General features: G+C 44.1%; 1 protein-coding gene across 3 annotated transcripts in view; it reads right to left on the bottom strand.

Annotated features, from left to right (window-relative positions):
* Window positions 1–3,988: 3,988 nt before the first annotated feature.
* The window catches only part of LOC138645471 (tumor necrosis factor alpha-induced protein 2-like), a 36,243-nt gene continuing 20,041 nt past the window's right edge, over window positions 3,989–20,190 (bottom strand). For all 3 annotated transcript variants that reach the window (XM_069734820.1, XM_069734838.1, XM_069734829.1), the window contains exons 9-15: window positions 19,325–19,425; window positions 18,631–18,729; window positions 16,527–16,647; window positions 9,978–10,100; window positions 7,534–7,683; window positions 5,097–5,239; window positions 3,989–4,663 (exon numbers count right to left, since the gene is read on the bottom strand). In XM_069734820.1, the coding sequence (XP_069590921.1) occupies window positions 4,498–4,663; window positions 5,097–5,239; window positions 7,534–7,683; window positions 9,978–10,100; window positions 16,527–16,647; window positions 18,631–18,729; window positions 19,325–19,425 (903 nt within the window). In that variant the 3' untranslated portion in view covers window positions 3,989–4,497. The remainder of the gene's footprint in view (window positions 4,664–5,096; window positions 5,240–7,533; window positions 7,684–9,977; window positions 10,101–16,526; window positions 16,648–18,630; window positions 18,730–19,324; window positions 19,426–20,190) is intronic.

Here is a 20,190-nt window from a genome sequence, read left to right on the forward strand (position 1 = left end):
CACACCCTGAGATGCATCGCTGCAACCCTCTTAACCATTCTCAGCTTCCAGTTGATGTAGGCCATGCGGCTCTTGGTTTGTCACTGCACCTTCAGTTCCCCTTAGGAAAACACCTGTCTCAACCTGGCCATCGTCTCCTCTAAGATCCTCAGGTCTGCCTACACTTTTGCCTCTTATCTATTATAAATAAAGCTTGCTGTAGGCCTCACTTGCCTGAGAAAGGATTCCTTCTGCCACTTGATATTTGTTTCTTTCAGAACGTACTGCCTGAGAATGGTCTCCCTTTCCTTTTTTTGCACATGACACCCCTTTTCAATGAAGGTCTGCAAACTACATGACCATAGGTTATTCCCTTTTCAATGCTTTTCCACTAACTGTCTCTTAAACAGGAAACTAAATTTCCTATGCCCTCTTATCTCTTCCCATCCTGGGCTGGCCCCAATAGGTAAACCTATCCACAGGCGACTTAAGTGTTGCAGATCACAAAACATTAAAAACATTGCAATGCATTAAATTACTATAAGGTGTTCAAGGGAGTGTTGACAGCTTCTGCATTCCTTTACACTCCCCCACTTTAACAATGGCCATCCTCAGCCATCCATTACCTGCAAGAGAATAAAAGCAACCAAACCATAAAACAATATAAAATGCATTCTTGAACTTAAGAGAATCTGAAACATCTTCTCCTTTAGAGTGTAACAGTCCAACAGTCTGTGGCCACCAGCTCTGCCGGTAAGAGATTGCTGCTGTGAGAGGGAGGTAAGAACAACAGGGTAGAATATGTTTCATCAGAGCACATGGATGGTACACTTCTATGGGAACTTGTAGTATAAAGATCTCTATAACTTCTAATTTCGGAGGAGTAGAAGTCACATCTACCTGCTCTGTGTCTGATACAATCTAAGCAGGGGCGTTACTTCCTGTGATTATAAACAGGAAGTCCGGAAAATTCCCGCCAAACAATCCTCAGTTTTTCTCTAAATCTCAGAACCACCTGAACACTGCACATACATATGCATTGTACGTTTTGGATAGCAGTTTTTTTTTTATTATTGGCGCTCAGTATTTTCAGATGAGGCTTTTTTTAAATTGCCATTGTGTAAATACAAAACATGTTTCCTCAGGAAGACCAGTAGAAAGAGTCGTCTCTGAATGCTTCCTACCATTGTACTTGGCAGAGATCACGGAAACAGACTTCTGAACAGGATACGGGCAGCATGAAGTTGCCAGCGGGAAATTCCAGCAAAATATCTCATCGAAACAAAGTCTGAAAACCTGCGATTTCTGTGAAAATCCCAAGTATTTACTTAGGATTGTACACTATATGTATCTTTCATGCTTTTTTACTATACACTTTCTGCTATTTTTTTTTTTACTTCACTATCCTAAAATTGTGGTACTTTTATTAAACTCCTCCGAGGCCACAAATGTTGACGGTAACGCCTGTTTTTGTGCAAATTTACACATTCCACACCTCTTTTCCAACTCATTTGCAGGATAGTGGCACAAGAAGTCCCACTATTGGAAATCTCAGGGATCAACTGCAGTTTGTAAAGGATTGGGCATTATGTGTTTTTCTTTTCCCTTCAGCGCCACCACAGGAAAAAGGAGGAATTACACAGTTCCCATAAAATGTAATGTACGAACATGTCAAGTGAAGCATTTGTATTTGCTTTCCCCTCGGCTTGTACATGAGGGTCCTATTCCCTAACGCAGTATTGTCACGATACCACCAGGGGATCGTTCAGCGGATGGCATGACACACACAATGGAATGGAAATGGGGAGAGGGAGGATTTACCAATAGGGAATGAGGGATGGTCACCACCTGAGCTCAAACCTGAGCCTGTCCCTGCACTCCCCTAACGCCCTAAGTGGGTCCTTCCTCCCCACTGCCATCAGGAACCTTGTCCCTCGCTGTTACCTAACACTGCCCTGCCTAGTGCACTGGCTGGCAAGGGCGCTAGCCTCACCATTGCAAATAGAACAACACAGGGGACAGTGACAAACACGAGAAAGACAAGGAGAAAACACCAAACTTGGCTTAATAGCCTTCTCTGCTGCAAAGCACCGTACAGCAGAAGCAAGGCACCCAGACCACATACTCCACGAAACCAGCAGATTCACCACTGCACCCACAGAGCTCCTTACTCCAGGCTTGGTCAACATAGATTGCTCTATCACCGACAGTAAGCTGATGCATCAGGTGACTATTTAAAGGATGGTGGGAGTGGTCACCACCCACATCAGCTGACCGAGCAACTCTGCAATTGCAGTACACTTCCAGCAGGGGAAGCTGACATTAACCCCTCATGGCCATAAAAAGAAAAAGCTACATTTAAATCATAGTGGAACCAGAGCTGCCACGCATCCAAAAATGGATTGTGATTCGTGACAAGTATTCTGTGTTTGTATGTGACCGGCTTTCCCATGGGTAATTTCTGAGGTCAATATTTGTGCATAGACTGGACCATAATGTGAAGATCAGTAATGTAATGAATGTACACAGTGACTGCACCAGCAGAATAGTGAGTGCAGCTCTGGAGTATAATACAGGATGTAACTCAGGCTCAGTAATGTATGTACACAGTGACTGCACCAGCAGAATAGTGGGTGCAGCTCTGGAGTATAATACAGGCTGTAACTCAGGCTCAGTAATGTATGTACACAGTGACTGCACCAGCAGAATAGTGGGTGCAGCTCTGGAGTATAATACAGGATGTAACTCGGGATCACTAAAGGATCAGTAATGTATGTACACAGTGACTGCACCAGCAGAATAGTGAGTGCAGCTCTGGGGTATAATACAGGATGGAACTCAGGATCAGTAATGTAATGTATGTACACAGTGACTGCACCAGCAGGATAGTGAGTGCAGCTCTGGGGTATAATGCAGGATGTAACTCAGGATCAGTAATGTAATGTATGTACAGTGACTGCACTAGCAGAATAGTGAGTGCAGCTCTGGAGTATAATGCAGGATGTAACTCAGGATCAGTACAGGATCAGTAATGTATGTACACAGTGACTGCACCAGCAGGATAGTGAGTGCAGCTCTGGAGCATAATGCAGGATGTAACTCAGGATCATTACAGGATCAGTAATGTATATACAAAAAAAATTATTTTGGTAAACGGTAAACTTGTGATCATAGTTAGACACACACACACACATGAGAGAACCATAGTTGGGACAATTTCCATGTTCTTCTCTTTATTAGTTTTTGGACATTATATCAGGACCAATGAAAATTACCCAATTCACAATCTTGTAACTAAGATCAATTACCTTTATTTCACAGATATTTATGAAAATGATAAATGTTAGAGTCAAATACATTTATTGAGAAGGGAAAAAAGCACAATTTCCATGCTATCAAAGTAACAATATTTAAATATTAACAAATGTATATGTAAAGAATACAAACTGTGCGTAAGAAATCTGATATAGTAAAACCATGTAAGTGTATGCTAGAATTTTCTTTCATCTGTGAAATTAATCTCTCATCTAAACAGTCCTTTAAAATAACATTGGTCCGAGTGCTGCACTTGGACTGATAATATGGCTGTGTCAACGTTGCCTTACAATGACTGCCGAGAGATTTTGGGATATTTTATGACCTTCAACCATTGTGATTTAAAGACTTTAGTTACATCATATAAAACGCAAAAATTGAAGCCCATTACGCAAATTAAAGGGACACTGTCACCTGAATTTGGAGGGAACAATCTTCAGCCATGGAGGCGGGGTTTTTGGGTTTTTGATTCACCCTTTCCTTACCAGCTGGCTGCATGCTGGCTGCAATATTGGATTGAAGTTCATTCTCTGTCCTCCGTAGTACATGCCTGCACAAGGCAAGATTATACTGTACAGGCATGTACTACAGAGGACAGAGAATGAACTTCAATCCAATATTGCAGCCAGCATGCAGCCAGCGGGTAAGGAAAGGGTGAATCAAAAACCCCAAAACCCCGCCTCCGTGGCTGAAGATTGTTCCCTCCAAATCCAGGTGACAGTGTCCCTTTAAAGGGAATCTGTCAGCAGGTTTTTGCTATGTAATCTGAGAGCAGTATGATGCAGGGGCTGAGAGCCTGATTTCAGTGATGTATCACTTACTGGTCTGCTTGGTCCAGTTTTATCTGGTGCAGATCTAGCAGAGCTCAAGAATGCTGAACCCCGCCTATTCCACTGATTGGCAGCTTTCTATATATAACTCCGCCCATACCTCTGATTGGCTGATTTCTGTATACACTGTGCATTGACAAAAAGTTGCTTATCAGTGGTGGGGGTGGGGATGGACCAGGAGGTACCAGACACTTAGTTCTGAAATGATAATCTCCTGCTGATAAAACACTGATTTTATTGAAAGAACAACACAGCCTAGTAAGTGACACATCCCTGTAATCAGGGTGTCTGCCCCTAATTCATGCAACTTTCACATTATATTGCAAAACACTGCTGGCAGATTCCCTTTAATGTGTTCTGCCACAAAACAGCTTCACCAAAATCTTAGAAAATGACATGGCCAACAAGGGATATTTGTAAACAGCTGCCTGTCTTGTGGGTCTTCCAGGTTGGTGGTGTTCAACATATTAACTGCAGATATCCTCTGAGAATTCGACAGGTCTTTTTTGATGCATAAAAAGGACTTTACGTGTCGTCTCCTGTAGGAATAGAGGTAAATTATTCTGCAATTTATGCAAGAGGAGTTTGAGTAGTGACTCCCATGCTGTACGTGGGCAGTCATGTGGATGCACAGCAGACCCCCCATCTGTTGTATGCGCACAAGCACGGTAATGTGACTATTCCTTGTACCTGTACATGTGACATGATGACTGCCCTGATAATGCTGCACCCAATTTCACCCTACATTTAAAGGGGTTGTGCAGGATTAGAAAAACATGGCTTCTATTTTTTTAATTTTTTTTACAAAAATGTATTCTGCCTGTGAGTGTATCATATGGTATTAGATGTTGGATCTAGTGCGATTTAGCTGGGTTACCACTGAAAAATGGCAGTCATGGTTTGTAATTTTCTTTACTTTTTTGACATCTGGAAGGTCACATTTATTTTTTGGTCACCCTTTTGACTCCTTACCTGATATCTGGGCATGTGTCGCCGAGGGCACCTACTTCTAGCTTAATTGTTTCCAAATCCTTAGGGTCAGATGCTATGATATTGGCCACCTTGTGGATCACATCATTCGCCCAGGCGGCTTCTGACTGTTGAGCAACATTTAACTGTAAAAGGGAGAATTATTATTAGGGGTATAGTCCAGGATACAGCCATGACTGATAAGATATACAGGTAGGTCCAAAAATATTTGGGCAGTGATAGAATCTTCACAATTTCAGCTCTGCAGGCCACAATTTTGGATGTAAAATGAAACACCTGAGATGTAATCGAAGTGGAGACTTTCAGGTTTAATTAAAGGGGTTGAGCATTTTAGAATTGCAAACATTTTTCTACAAATCAAGAATTATCACAACCAAAAATCCACTGGTTGGATATAAAGAGCGACACCACTCAAAAGATAGTAAATACATATAATTTTGTTATAGTATATTTAAAATATAATGAAATAAGGTACCAAAACCTTATTCTACCCCATAGATTCTCTTTACTTTTCCAGCTTGGTTTATGCTGCTACAATAAACCAAGCCTTTTCTTAAAGAGACAGTGTCCCAGTCTTACCTCTGTGTCCAGTCGAGTGAGCCACTCTACCACTATATTATATATATATATATATATATATATATATATATATATATATATATATTGTCTAAGGGTCACTTCCGTCTGTCTGTCTGTCCTTCTGTCACGGTTATTCATTTGCTGATTGGTCTCGGCAGCTGCCTGTCATGGCTGCCGCGACCAATCAGCGACAGGCACAGTCCGATTAGTCCCTCCCCTACTCCCCTGCAGTCACTGCCCGGCGCCCGCTCCATAATCCCCTCCACTCACCGCTCACACAGGGTTAATGGCAGCGGTAACGGCCTGCGGTGTAACGTACTCCGTTACCGCTGCTATTAACCCTGTGTGTCCCCAACTATTTACTATTGATGCTGCCTATGCAGCATGAATAGTAAAAATATGTCATGTTAAAAATAATAAAAAAAACAAAAACCCTGCTATACTCACCATCCACCGCCTTTTCCGCTCCTCGCGACGCTCCTGGGATCGCTCCATTGCAAGCGGCAGCTTCCGCTCCCAGGGCTGGTGTGCGACAAGGACCTGCCGTGACGTCATGGTCATGTGACCGCAACGTCATCATAGGTCCTGCTCACACCAGCCCTGGGACCGGAAGCTGGCGCTTGCAATGGAGCGGTCCTGGGAGCGACGCGAGGAGCGGAAAAGGCGGCAGATGGTGAGTATAGCAGGACTTCAACGGGCCTTCGGAAGGTGAGTATATGTTTTTTTTTTAAGTCTCTATACTACGTTGCTCTGTGCTGGGCAATATACTACGTGGCTGGGCAATATACTATGTGGCTGGACAATATACTCAGTCGCTGGGCAATATAGTACGTGACTGGGCAATATACTACGTGGCTGGGCAATATACTACGTGGCTCTGCTATATACTATGTGGCTGGGCAATATACTACGTGACTGGGCAATATACCGTACTACGTGGCTCTGCTATATACTATGTGGCTGGGCAATATACTACGTGGATGGGCAATATACTACGTGGCTCTGCTATATACTATGTGGCTGGGCAATATACTACGTGACTGGGCAATATACCATACTACGTGGCTCTGCTATATACTATGTGGCTGGGCAATATACTACGTGGCTGGGCAATATACTACGTGACTGGGCAATATACTACGTCACTGGGCAATATACTACGTGTCTGGGCAATATACTACGTGACTGGGCAATATACTACGTGGCTGGGCAATATACTACGTGGACATGCATATTCTAGAATACCCGATGCGTTAGAATCTAATTGGGAATACATATTAGTCATCTGGGGTGCAGGAAACACAAATAAAGAGACATACAGATTCAAAATGAGAGTGAGATGCACAATGACATGGAAACTATTATATTTAGCTAGTGAAAATGTAAAAAAGGAACCTGTGATGAGACCACACAGTATTCGTGCCTACACTGTCAGCGAACCATGTACATGTGCACAGATGTGACTTTCAGTTCACGATTTAAATCTGTTACAAAAAAAAACCCATGAAAGCTGCAGACTGTACCACAGGCGGCTGAATACATTAGATTCACATTTACTTAGTCATAATAGGTAAAATCAGGCTGACCATGTAATATGTATGGATGCCTTTCCATTTGCTCCCAACTTATGATGTTGGGGAAGAGAAGAATCGGACATGTTGAATTTTAATGTGTGATCCTTTTGTTCTCATAGAAGATACGCAGCTGGCAGGAGTGTCTAGCAGGAGCATACTCCTTTATCCTGAGTGTGCATGTGTATGCAGTGGTTGGGAGAGCTGGAGCAGATACACATAGTCTTCTCCCACAGTTATTCATTACTACAGCCCCTGCCTGTACTTACATGGTCAATACTGAACTGCCTGAGGAGCTTTGCCGTCTCACACATTTGGGTGGCCAGTGACTTCTGCTCATCTATATCGCAATTCCTTATTTCCTTTATTTCTGTTAGATATTTGGTCACTAGGTGCATATGGATTTTAGCAGCCACAACCTATAGAGAAAATACATTTAGATCTGTCATCAGATATGTTCCTAGTACTAGTCATAGTTGGCTATTGAAGTATTGCTTAGACCAGTGTTCCCCAACTCCAGTCCTCAAGAGCCACCAACAGATCGTGTTTTCAGGATTTCCCAGATGATGGAATTGTTGCCTGTCAAGGTGATGGAATTCTCACCTGGACAATACTAAGGAAATCCTGAAAACATGACCCGTTGGTGGCTCTTGAGGACTGAACTTGGGGAATACTGGCTTAGACTATAAAGTCTGCACAAGCTATGATTAGCAAGACATCGATACTGAGTGGGCTTTCAAATGGTGAGGTGACCAACACTCGTGTTTTATAAATTTGATTTCTTTGTGCTAGTAAAACTGAACAAGAGTAAATCTAAATAGTTATGAAAGACCGATTCCCTTTAAATAATACAATTCTTGCTGCCTGCAGCCACCACTAGAGGGAGCTCACTGCATACTGTTTCACCACAAGGTATACAGAAGGCTCCTAGGCTCCCTCTAGTGGTGGCTAGAATTTTATCATTTATCTCTTTGTCTATGCAGAGGGATTTGGAACTTTATATATTAAGTACAGACCAAAAGTTTGGACACACCTTCTCATTTAAAGATTTTTCTGTATTTTCATGACTACGAAAATTGTAAATTCACACTGAAGGCCTCAAAACTATGAATTAACACATGTGGAATTATATATTTAACAAAAAAGTGTGAAACAACTGAAAATATGTCTTATATTCTAGGTTCTTCAAAGTAGCCACCTCTTGCTTTGATGACTGCTTTGCACACTCTTGGCATTCTCTTGATGAGCTTCAAGATATACGGTAGTCACCGGGAATGGTCTTCCAACAATCTTGAAGGAGTTCCCAGAGATGGTTAGCACTTGTTGGCCCTTTTGCCTTCACTCTGCGGTCCAGCTCACCCCAAAGCATCTAGATTGGGTTCAGGTCTGGTGACTGTGGAGGCCAGGTCATCTGGCGTAGCACCTCATCATTCTCCTTCTTGGTCAAGTAGCCCTTACACAGCCTGGATGTGTGTTTGGTGTCATTGTCCTGTTGAAAAGTAAATGATGGCCCAACTAAACGCAAACCAGATGGAATAGCATGCCGATGCAAGATGCTGTGGTAGCCATGCTGGTTCAGTATGCCTTCAATTTTGAATAAATCCCCAACAGTGTCAACAGAAAAGCACCCCCACACCATCACACCTCCTCCTCCTCCATGCTTCACGGTGGGAACCAGGCATGTAGAGTCCATCCGTTCACTTTTTCTGCGTCGCACAAAGACACGGTGGTTGGAACCAAAGATCTCAAATTTGGACTCATCAGACGAAAGCACAGATTTCCACTGGTCTAATGTCCATTCCTTGTGTTCTTTAGCCCAAACAAGTATCTTCTGCTTGTTGCCTGTCCTTAGCAGTGGTTTCCTAGCAGCTATTTTACCATGAAGGCCTGCTGTACAAAGTCTCCTCAAAGCTCATCAAGAGAATGCCAAGAGTGTGCAAAGCAGTCAAAGCAAAAGATGGCTACTTTGAAGAACCTAGAATATAAGACATATTTTCAGTTGTTTCACACTTTTTTGTTAAGTATATAATTCCACATGTGTTAATTCATAGTTTTGATGCCTTCAGTGTGAATTTGCAATTTTCATAGTCATGAAAATACAGAAAAATATTTAAATGAGAAGGTGTGTCCAAACTTTTGGTCTGTACTGTATATAAAAAAAGGAGTCTCAAAGACTGCATTAATATTTTCTCCAGTTATACAAAGTTCTCAAGACTTACGATGAGGGATGCCTAGGCAGAAACTAAGTGGTTGTGCACAGTAAGGCTACTTTCACACTAGCGTTGTTTGGCGCACGTCGCAATGCGTCGTTTTGGAGAAAAAATGCATCCTGCAAATGTGCCCGCAGGATGCGTTTTTTCTCCATAGACTTGCATTAGCGACGTATTGCCACACGTCGCATCCGTCGTGCGATGGATGCGTCGTGTGTTGGCGGACAGTCGGCACAAAAAAAGTTACATGTAAGGTTTTTTTGTGCGTCGAGTCCGCCATTTCCGATCGCGCATGCGCGGCCGGAGCTCCGCCCCCTCCTCCCCGGACCTTACAATGGGCCAGCGGATGCGTTGTAAAACTGCATCCGCTGCCCCCGTTGTTCATTTTTTTCGCAGTTTGCGTCGGTACGCCGGGCCAACGCATGGCGACGGCCCCGTACCGAAGCGAGTGTGAAAGTAGCCTAAGTGCACTCTATTGTCAATTATAACATTCAATATCTCACCTGGCGACATTCATCAGACAACGTAGATAGAGAGGACAGATGGTTTTTGGCTTTAGAAATTATTTTCCGCATGATTTCCAGACTGTTCAGTCCTTTTGTCTTGCTCAGCCTTCTGAGATTACACTGGATAGAAAAGTTTGCTTAGAATAGTATTAAAGTGTTCCAAGCGGTATATTATAGTGACCATGTATTGACATGCCGTACATTGGTACACATTAAAGGGGGTTGTCCAGGTATACATTTTATGGTGGGGGGCTCAGCTATCATGTTAATGTAGACCTAACCAGCTTCAGCGGTCATATGCGCTGTAGGCAAGACATCGCCAATGCAGCCTGTCAGCAAAGACCAGCGCAACGGCGGTGAAAATCCATGGTGGATGATAGGTGAATGGTGGATGATGGGCACGTCGGATTATGCAATGGGCTGCTACAGATATGTATAAAAATAGATTCTCCTAAACCACCAGAAATATAACAAAAAATGTGTCTTCCCATGAGCAGTTGTTTGCCGCTGACAGATGGGAGCCCTGCAATCTTTTTCCTGTCTAAACCCCTGATGCCTCTTCTTTTTAGAAGGTCCAGTGCGATGTTATTTGTGTGTCACACTGCAATGATGGCATCGAGTCAGGCCTACATATTAGAAGAGGCGCAGGGAATTCTGGCAGGTAGGAGGTAGTTTACGGAGTTCCTATCCAGCAGCCATGGACTACTGATGTATCCTCTGCACCAGGGTCCTGCTAAGCGATTTCCAAATCTCTATTCATAATTCCCAATAAGGAAAATACCTTGCTAGAGCCACATGTATTCTGATGTCTGGGAATGCCCAAAAATGCAAAAATATAGGATGGTTTTCTATATTTAACCCCTTCACACCGCGTCCAATTTCCGTTTTTTGAGCTTCTATTTTTTCCTCACCCTTCTTCCCAGAGTCATAACTCTTTTATTATTCTGTCCACATAGACAGATGAGGGTTTGTTATTTGGGGGACGAGTTGTACTTTTGAATGACACCATTTGTTTTACCACATAGTGTACTCGAAAATGGGAAAACAATTCCAAGTACGGTGAAATTGTGAAAAAAAAAAAAACAACACACTTCTAACATTTTTTTTTGGGGGGGGGAATTGTTTTTACGGTGTACATTTTGTGGCAATAATGACCATGTAGTATGATTCTCCTCAGTGGCGTAACTACAAAGTTAGGGGCCCCGGTGCGAACTTCCAAATGGGGCCCCCCCCTGCAGCCCTGCCATACAACTCAATGTAACCCCCATAGAATACAACGTAGCCCCCCTAATAGTATAATGCAGCCCCTCATACAGGGGCAGTGAGAAAGACACGAGCAAATGGTGACGAGGGGGCAGGGGAGAGGGCACAAGGGGGCTAGGGGAGACAGGCACAAGGGTAACATAGGGGGGCTAGGGAGCAAGGAAGACAGGTACAAGGGGACACATGGGAGCTAGGAGGCAGGGGAGAAGGTTACAAGGGGACTAGTGGGCAAGGGAGACTGACAGAAGGGGACAAGGGAGACTGACACAAGGGGACTAGTGGGCAAGGGAGCCTGACACAAGGGGCACATGGGGGCAAGTGGGCAAGGGATACAAGCACAAGGGGACACAGGGACAAGTGGGAAAGGGAGACTGACACACAGGGACTAGTGGGCAAGGGAGACTGACACAAGCACAAGGGGACAAAGGAGACAGGCACATGGGGACACACAGGGACAAATGGGCAAGGGAGACTGGCACACGGGGACAAGGGAGACTGGCACACGGGGACAAGGGAGACTGGCACACGGGGACAAGGGACACAAGTCCCTGACACACACACACACACACACTACCAGCTCATATACACAACTCACAATCTCCTCTCTGGTACAGGGGTGGCTGATGTAAATCGGCTGCAGCTCTGCAGCTCCTCCTGACTAAAGCGGCTCCGTCCTGCACCTCCCCCCCTGCTCTCACCTTCCATCCCGGGGCTGCAGAGCAGAAGCTGACAGTCTCACCTGGCATGATGACTGGAGCTGCTTCCTGTCTCTCACGTGCCCCGGCTGACCCCTCCCCCTAGATACGCCTCGGACTGTTGCCGTGCAGGAGGAATCTCCTGCACTGCAACATGGTGTTGGGTGCCCCTGACCTGCCGGCCCGGGCCCCTGACCTGCCGGGCCCGGTCGCACTGGCGACCGCTGCGACCGCGGTAGTTACGCCACTGATTCTCCTCATCAATACAATTAAGGCGATACCAAATATGTCCAGTTATTTTAGTTGTGATAAAAAACAAAATCTGAAGTTTGCAAAAAAAAAAAAATGTTGGTTTTTATTTTTCACAGTGGCAACTTGTGGGGTAGGGGCGTCTCTAAGGTCCCTATAAACAAGCCTCAGGCCATTAGTCATACGGGTTTTGTCCTATCCGTACCATCTGGGGGACAGAGAGGAGTAACAACAGTGAGGACCTTATGGTAGCTTATGCAAGTAAGGACCTACTACATTACTGTGCGCTAGGGGAAGCCTATTGAATTCCTCCTGGATAAAGGGGACTCTGGATTTGCCTTCAGACCAGCCGGACTCTGCCTACCCTGTGGTCCCTACCCTGGACTGTGGATGCTGAAGCCTCCAGTAAAAGGTAAAGAGACTGCACCCCTGTGTTCTCGTTATTCACTGCGCCTTACATCATCCACCATCTACACACCGGGAAGCCCTGGGGACATACTTCACCTGTGGGAAGGTATACCATCTAGCTGCCATAACATCACCCCAGCGGACCCCTAAGCAGCGTCGGTCACCTTGACCGAATACCACAGATGGCGTCACGAACACTGCCCCTTTACAGACCTTTCCCCCACTACATCAACGGACCTCCCGAGGGCCACGGACCGGGTCAGCCGCCGTGACATCCCCATCGACTACAGAAGGGCCTGGTACCGAGTTCCCCATAGGCCTTGGGGGCGATCCACTTTACAGTTTTCACACATTATCATAACGGTCCCAGTTGGGGCTCACAATCTAAATTCCCTATCGGTATGCCTTTGGAATGTGGGAGGAAACCCACGCAAACACGGAGAGAATATACAAACTCTTTGCAGATGTTGTCCTTGGTGGGATTTGAACCCCGGACTCCAGCGCTGCAAGGCTGCTGTGCCACTGTGCCACCATGCTGCCCCACATTTCTGAATGCGGAGATACTCTTTAATATCTTTATTTTTAATGGGGTGAAATGGGGGTGATTTGACCTTTTTAATTTTTTTTTTAAACCTTTTTTTATGTTTTGCTGTTCTTGTTAGCCCCCTTTAGGAGACATCAAGATGCATGTAGCAGAAATCATGGTCTCCTTTGAAGCCCGGCCACAGTCAAGGTTTCAAAGGAGCTCTGTGATGCCAACCCATCAGTGACCCGCAATCATAAATGTCCTCTGGAAGTAGACTCCTCATCCTCTGGGGCTTGAGCAGTCCTCACGCAGAAGTTTTCCTCTGGTTGCGTGGTAACCTGTGGTGTCTTCTCCAAAACTTTCTCTGCTCCTGAACATAATAACTCGTTTGCGAGTTATTAGCGATTAAGATGGCTTTGAAGGAGTAGCGTTACCTTCTCAAAAGGTACTCAAAAACTTGGCTTATCTGCAGTCTGCACAAAGGCTGAATCCGCACTAAGCTAGGTAGTCGCTGTTCTTTGCCCGCTTTGAAGTCGTTATACATTTTCACCCGCCAACAAGAACATCAAGGCGAATGCACTCTCTAAGTCCTTCCTAACCACCGACCTAGAGGAGGAGCCCCAACATGTCATCGAACCTTCCAAGATGATTATTGTGGCCCCAGTGAACTTGCCTCAGGTTCCTCCAGAGAAGACTTTAGTGTGATAATCAGATAGGAGGCATGTTCTGTTGTGGGAACATCTTTTTAAATTGGTTGGCCATGGCAGGCAGAGAAAGACTACACACCTTATGTTGCGTCATTATTGGTGGCAATCCATGAGAAAGGATATTGTGGAATTCATTTCAGGCTCTCCGTCCTGTGAACAAAACAAGATTCCCAAGCAAATTTTGTGCTGGCAACTTTTACCTCTTCCTTCAGCTCCCTGGCAGCACATTGTGATGGACTTTATTATGGATCTCCTTATGTCCTCTGGATGCACCATCACTTGGGTGGTGGTAGATCGCTTCTCGAAGATGGCTCACTTTGCTTGCTCTTCTGTCTGCTTCTGTGCTCACGGAGAAGTTTATTCAGGACATCTTCCGTCTTCACGGATTTCTACTTCATGCTGTATCCGACTGGGGCATTTCCATTCACATCCAGATTCTGGAAAGCCACTTGTAAACTTTTGAACATGATCCATGACTTTGCTTCTGCATACCACTCTCAATCCAATGGTCAGATGGAGGGGGTCAACCAAATTCTTTCAAGTTTTCTGTGACATTTTACGAATGTGCACCATGACGACTGGGTCAAACCTTTGCCTTGGTCGGAGTTCTCCTATAATAATCTTGTTGTGAGTACTCTGCAAAGTCACCATTCTTCATTGTCTATGGTCAACAGCCTGGTATTCCGCTTCCGGTGTCTGCTGCTTCTGGTGTCCATGCAGCCAAAGTTCTCCCTGAAGATTTCTCCTACATTTTGAGGAACACCAAAGCCACTCTTGAGTAGTCCTCCGAACGGATAAAAAGGCATGTTGACAAAACACACATGGATCCACCATGTTTTCAGTGAAGAGATAAGGTGTGGCTCACCTCATAATTAGTGTTGAGCGATACCTTCCGATATTCAAAGGTATCGGTATCGGATGGTATCGGCCAATATCCAAAAAATATCGGATATCGCCGATACCGATACCCGATACCAATGCAAGTCAATGGGGCACAAATATCGGAAGGTATCCTGGATGGTTCCCAGGGTCTGAAGGAGAGGAAAATCTCCTTCAGGCCCTGGGATCCATATTCATGTAAAAAATAAAGAATAAAAATAAAAAATATGGATATACTCGCCCCTCCGAAGGACCCTGGCTGTCACCGCTGCGAGCGTCTGCCTCCGTCCCTAAGAATGCAGTGAGTGAAGGACCTTCGATGACGTCGCGGTCAGGTGACCGGTCTCCTGACCGACCGCTCACGTGACCGTGACGTCATCGAAGGTCCTTCACTCACTGCATTCTTAGGAACGGAGGCAGACGCTCGCAGCGGTGACAGCCAGGGTTCGCCGGAGGGGTGAGTATATCCATATTTTTTATTTTTATTCTTTATTTTTTACATGAATATGGATCCCAGGGCCTGAAGGAGAGTCTCCTCTCCTCCAGACCCTTGGAACCATACGCACCGCACACGCCGATTCCGATTTCCGATATCGCAAAAATATCGGAACTCGGTATCGGATTCCAATACAGCAAATATCGTCCGATACCCGATATTTGCAGTATCGGAATGCTCAACACTACTCATAATACATCCGCCTCAAGATTCAAGCTGATCAACACCATCTCCTACAAGTGAAAGCTTCCAGCTTCTTTATGCTTGCCTAACTCCTTCCATGTATCTCTCCTTAAGCCAGTTGTGTTGAGCCACTTCTTCAAAAATCCTGGTTCCACAAATGTGCCAATTTGCTCTGAGGATGTCTTTGAGGTGGAGAGCATCCTGACCATGAAGAGAGTGAGGTAAAAAAAATTTCCTGGCCTGGTGGATTGGAAAGGTTTTGGTCCCAAAAAGATTGTGCGAGCCCAAGGAGAATGTTTATGCCTTACTTCATCTGCAGAGATATCTTGTGGGCTTGAAGAAGAGGGGGTGTAAAGAGGGTGTACTGTAACGACGGCATTCCTGCATGATTCATCCGCTTTCCCCCAGCAGGGACGCCATCATTCTCACTGCCACAACTGCATGGCTCTTTCCCCTCATCTGGCTCCCACTGCAACGCCCAGGTCTTTGAGCCTGCGCACGCTGTTGAGATCTCCCTGCAATGATCTTAGGGCGTGCACACACTCCTTGCTGTTAAAGGGGCAGCACATTCACTCTGATGTGTACCTAGCCTATAAGTGATAGGCATCATGTATTTAAGGTACTCACCCCTGTAGGGAGGTGTCTGAGCAACTTTAGTGTCTAGTCGGCCTTGCTAGTTAGTTGTTAGGCCCTTGTTTCTGATTGCACCTGGTCTATACCTGAACCTGAAACTGTCCAGTCTGTGCCTGTACCTGAATCTGCTAAACCTGTATGCGCACTGTCTGAACCAGCACCAGTATCCATACTGTCAGTTATCCTGTTCCAGTCCTACCTTGGACTCAGAGTCCGTACCTACTTCCCAATACCAAAAGTCTGCCCTGGGACTCTGATCCCATTTTTCATGGGACTCCGAGTTCCTACCTGTGTCCTTGACCATTGGGGTTAGCTGCTGCAATACTGGAGACCGCCCTGGAGTGGTACCTGGGGGCTACCTGCAGCTCAAGCATAACCTCACCATCAGAGGCTCTAGCGAATACCAGGTAGCTGCTTAATAACGCCCCTTCAGGGTAGGCCCAGCCTGTGGTGCAGTGAGTCCACACCCACCAGCTTGACAGTTTAGTTGCACTTTCAGACACTTACTTCTTCATCTTTAAACACGTTCTGGAGGAGGATATTGTCTCCTTTTTTTTCAATCTCTTGAAGGATTAAATTAATTTTCTGCTTTTCTTCTTCATTGGCTCTGAGATTTTTAGCAAAGTCTCTAAGATGAAGAGGGACAATAGAATATATGAACAGACCGCTGTATAGGGACATCCCCCATACTGGCCAAACTTGACCAACCTAGGTTTCCTTCAGAAGCAGATAACCTCTTTATAGAAGAGTCCGTTCATACCTGTGGGGTGCTTATTTTCTTTAAGGAAATCTGTCACCAAGTCTTTGCTATCTCATCTGGGATCATATATCCAAAAAGGAAGGGAAGTAACAAACCAAGAAAAATAAAATATAAGAAACTTTATTCAATATGATTAAAAGACAAAAATGCAATTCATATATAAGCGTATACAAAACAAGGGAAAAACACGGCAGAATGGACCCAAGGCAATCCACAAGGTGTAGATAAATAGAAAAAATAGAAAAAAGTGGATTACTAAATACATATGCACCAGCAGGCTCTGGATTATAGAGCCACAAGTGTAGGTGGACGACAAATAGATATAAGTGTGTCACAATAGAGGACTACTATAATGTACTGGACAAGAGGCCATATAATTATACTCATATATAGTACTAGTGTACATAAAAAATGTAGGGCAGTATCAACTATCCGGTAACCACATAGGTCCGGAGTAAAGTGTCAGTGGATAGTGCAAAATAACGCAGAAGTCCATGTCAGTCCATATAAGAGTCATACTGAAGAAATCATACATAAGGTATCAGCGTTGTATGCATACCTGCTGGTGAGGGGATTTGCCGTGGGACAGGATAACCCCGACGCGCGTTTCGCAACGTGGCTTCTTCCAGGGGGTCGCAATAGTAAGTGGGACACAGTGCGATCTTATAGTGTGCGGCGGTAATAAATTACTGCATTTTTGTCTTTTAATCATATTGAATAAAGTTTCTTATATTTTATTTTTCTTGGTTTGTTACTTCCCTTCCTTTTTGGATATATGCTATTTCTGGAGGTACGCCTCAGATATTGTTTGGTCTAACCTTTTGGGTATACTCATCTGGGATCAGCATGATATCAGCAAAGAGACCCTGAATCTAATGATGTATCACTTAGTTTACTGGGTGCAGCAATTCTGAGAGCTAATCCTGCCCACATAAGGCTCTGTATGTACATAGTCTATAAACAGTGAGCTGGTTATCACAGAAGGGGGTGGAGCTGGACACGGAAGTTCAGGCCAGCTGGTCACAGCAAACATAATCATCCGGTGATAAAACCTTCAGTATAAATAAACAGAACACAGCCGGACATGAGACACATTGTTAAATTCAGTGTTTTCACACTTTCCTTATGCTGTCCTCAGATTACTTAGCAAAAACCTGCTGACAGATTCCCTTTAAATGTTTTGTTTTTTTTTAATTTATTAAATCATTTTTGCACGTGGGATCATTATTGAAGTCTCAGATACCTGGAGAAAACTAGGCTTATTGCTCTGGAAGTCGCCGTGTAACAGTCATAATGAAGTGCAAGGAGCGAATAGTCATTGTTCACAGCTTTGAGAGTTGCGGTTGTTAACATGCCCGAGCACTCTGACAGCCTGCTCTGCACAGATGCACTAAGGCTACGTTCACATTAGCGTTTCCCGACACAGCGTCGGGAAACGCTGCGGCGACGCATGCGTCATGCGCCCCTATATTTAACATGGGGGACGCATGGACATGCGTTGTGCGACGCATGCGGTTTTTTTGCCGCAAGCGTTGGGCGCAGAAAACGCAACAAGTTGCATTTTTTTTGCGTCCAAATTTCGGCAAAAAAGGACGCATGCGTCGCAAAACGCAGCGTTTTTGCGTGCGTTTTTATTTGCGTTGTGCGTTGCGTCGCCGACGCAGCGGCGCACAACGCAAATGTGAACGTAGCCTAAACCATGAACTGTCAAAGTGCTGAGGCGTGCTTACAGCCACCGCTTATGTACTGAGCAATGACTGTAGTCACTCTGCGCATGCCTCTACGACTTAAAGGGAGTCTGTTAGCGCAGAATTATTGCCCAAACCAAATGTGTTTTGTCAAGATCCTTACCGGAAGTGGCTGCAGTAGTCAGTGTTTGCCATGATTATTTCTGTGAAATTAGACTTTGTCCGGTTCTTTTTTTGATAATTATTAAATGATGATTTGTATCTAAAACAAAACATTACAATGTATCACTGGATGACAACAATAAATGCTATTTGCCTTATACTTCCTCTTCTTAGAATTACCAAAAGATAAAAATTTATAGTGCTTCACGGAAAACAAAGGCGACTTTATACAAATGTAATGGGAGTTTCATATATAATGGAGGGTTGGCTAAATTATCGTGAAGTCTGTTTTCCTTGTGGTTGCTGTCATTTCCTCAAAATGTATGAACTTGTAAAGCGCCATGGAATAAATGGCGCTATAACAATAAATAATAATGATAATAATTGATATTTAATTAAACTAGTTGCATCTTTAGATATAACACACACCAATTCTGTCCAGAACTGTGTTCCCATACTTTACTCTGTCCCCTACTAGATTGAAAATTGCAACTTTTTTTGCAAAAAATTTTTTTTCTTCATGTACGGTATATAAATCAAGCATAGACTTATGTAGCTGAATTCCCACTGATATTTCAAAAGTGTAAAGTAAAATTGTGAAAAGGACTCATCCCCCCCACACTCTGTCTCAATTGTCTATGTAATTGCGGAAAAAACTTCATAGAAAGGAACTTTTTGTAGAATTCTTACTGTACCTATTTAGGAATTGCAGAAATTCACTTTCCACCATCGGCATCACTCTGCTTACAAAATCATCTGGTATTTCCTTAGCTGAGTTGATAACTCCCATAAACATCTGTTAAAAAATGCTAATTAATCAGCAAAATACATTGTGTACTGTACTTGGGAATGAGTACGGTATCTACTACAGATCTCCAACAATCACACATCATTCATCATGCTGATCTCTTCATAGATGGCAGGCTTGGGGACCCAGGTTTATTGACAACCTCTGCACTTGTAGGCTATGTTTTGTATGTGCTTTTTTTATGCAAATTTTCAGCTGCGTTTTACAGTACTGGCAAAGTCTATGAGATTTCAGAAATGTCATGCACACAGTTTGGTTTTTTTTTGTCTTCAGTATTTTGTGCAATACCTTAGTTTTTGCAAAATGTAGCATGTCACTTCTTTCAGTGTTTTTTCAGTGTTTTTCACCCATTCAAAGCAATGGGTGGTGCAAAAAAACGCTGCAAAAACGCAGGTATCAGGTTTTGCTGCGTTTTTTTTGTGCCAAAACCTGACGAAGTAGAATCAGATTTTTTTTTACGAACTAAACTTTGTCAACATGCAGAAGAGACAAATGTATCCTAACAAAAAACATGAAAAAATGCACCAAAAACGCAGCAAGAAACACAATAAAAACTAAGCAAAACCTGCTTTTTTGAGGCAAGCTTATTATTGCCAAGAGAGCAGGTTTTGCCTGTGGATAAAAACGCAACGTGTGAACATGGCCTTACAACAGTATTCCTAGATTTGATTCCCCTAAGGATTTAAGACCAGGGGCAGCTGTAACTTCTGAAATTCCTATAGCAACATCCCTACATTTGGTCCTCTCAGTCTC

This window comes from Ranitomeya imitator, chromosome 1 (assembly GCF_032444005.1).
Source record: "Ranitomeya imitator isolate aRanImi1 chromosome 1, aRanImi1.pri, whole genome shotgun sequence".
Lineage (NCBI taxonomy): Eukaryota > Metazoa > Chordata > Amphibia > Anura > Dendrobatidae > Ranitomeya > Ranitomeya imitator.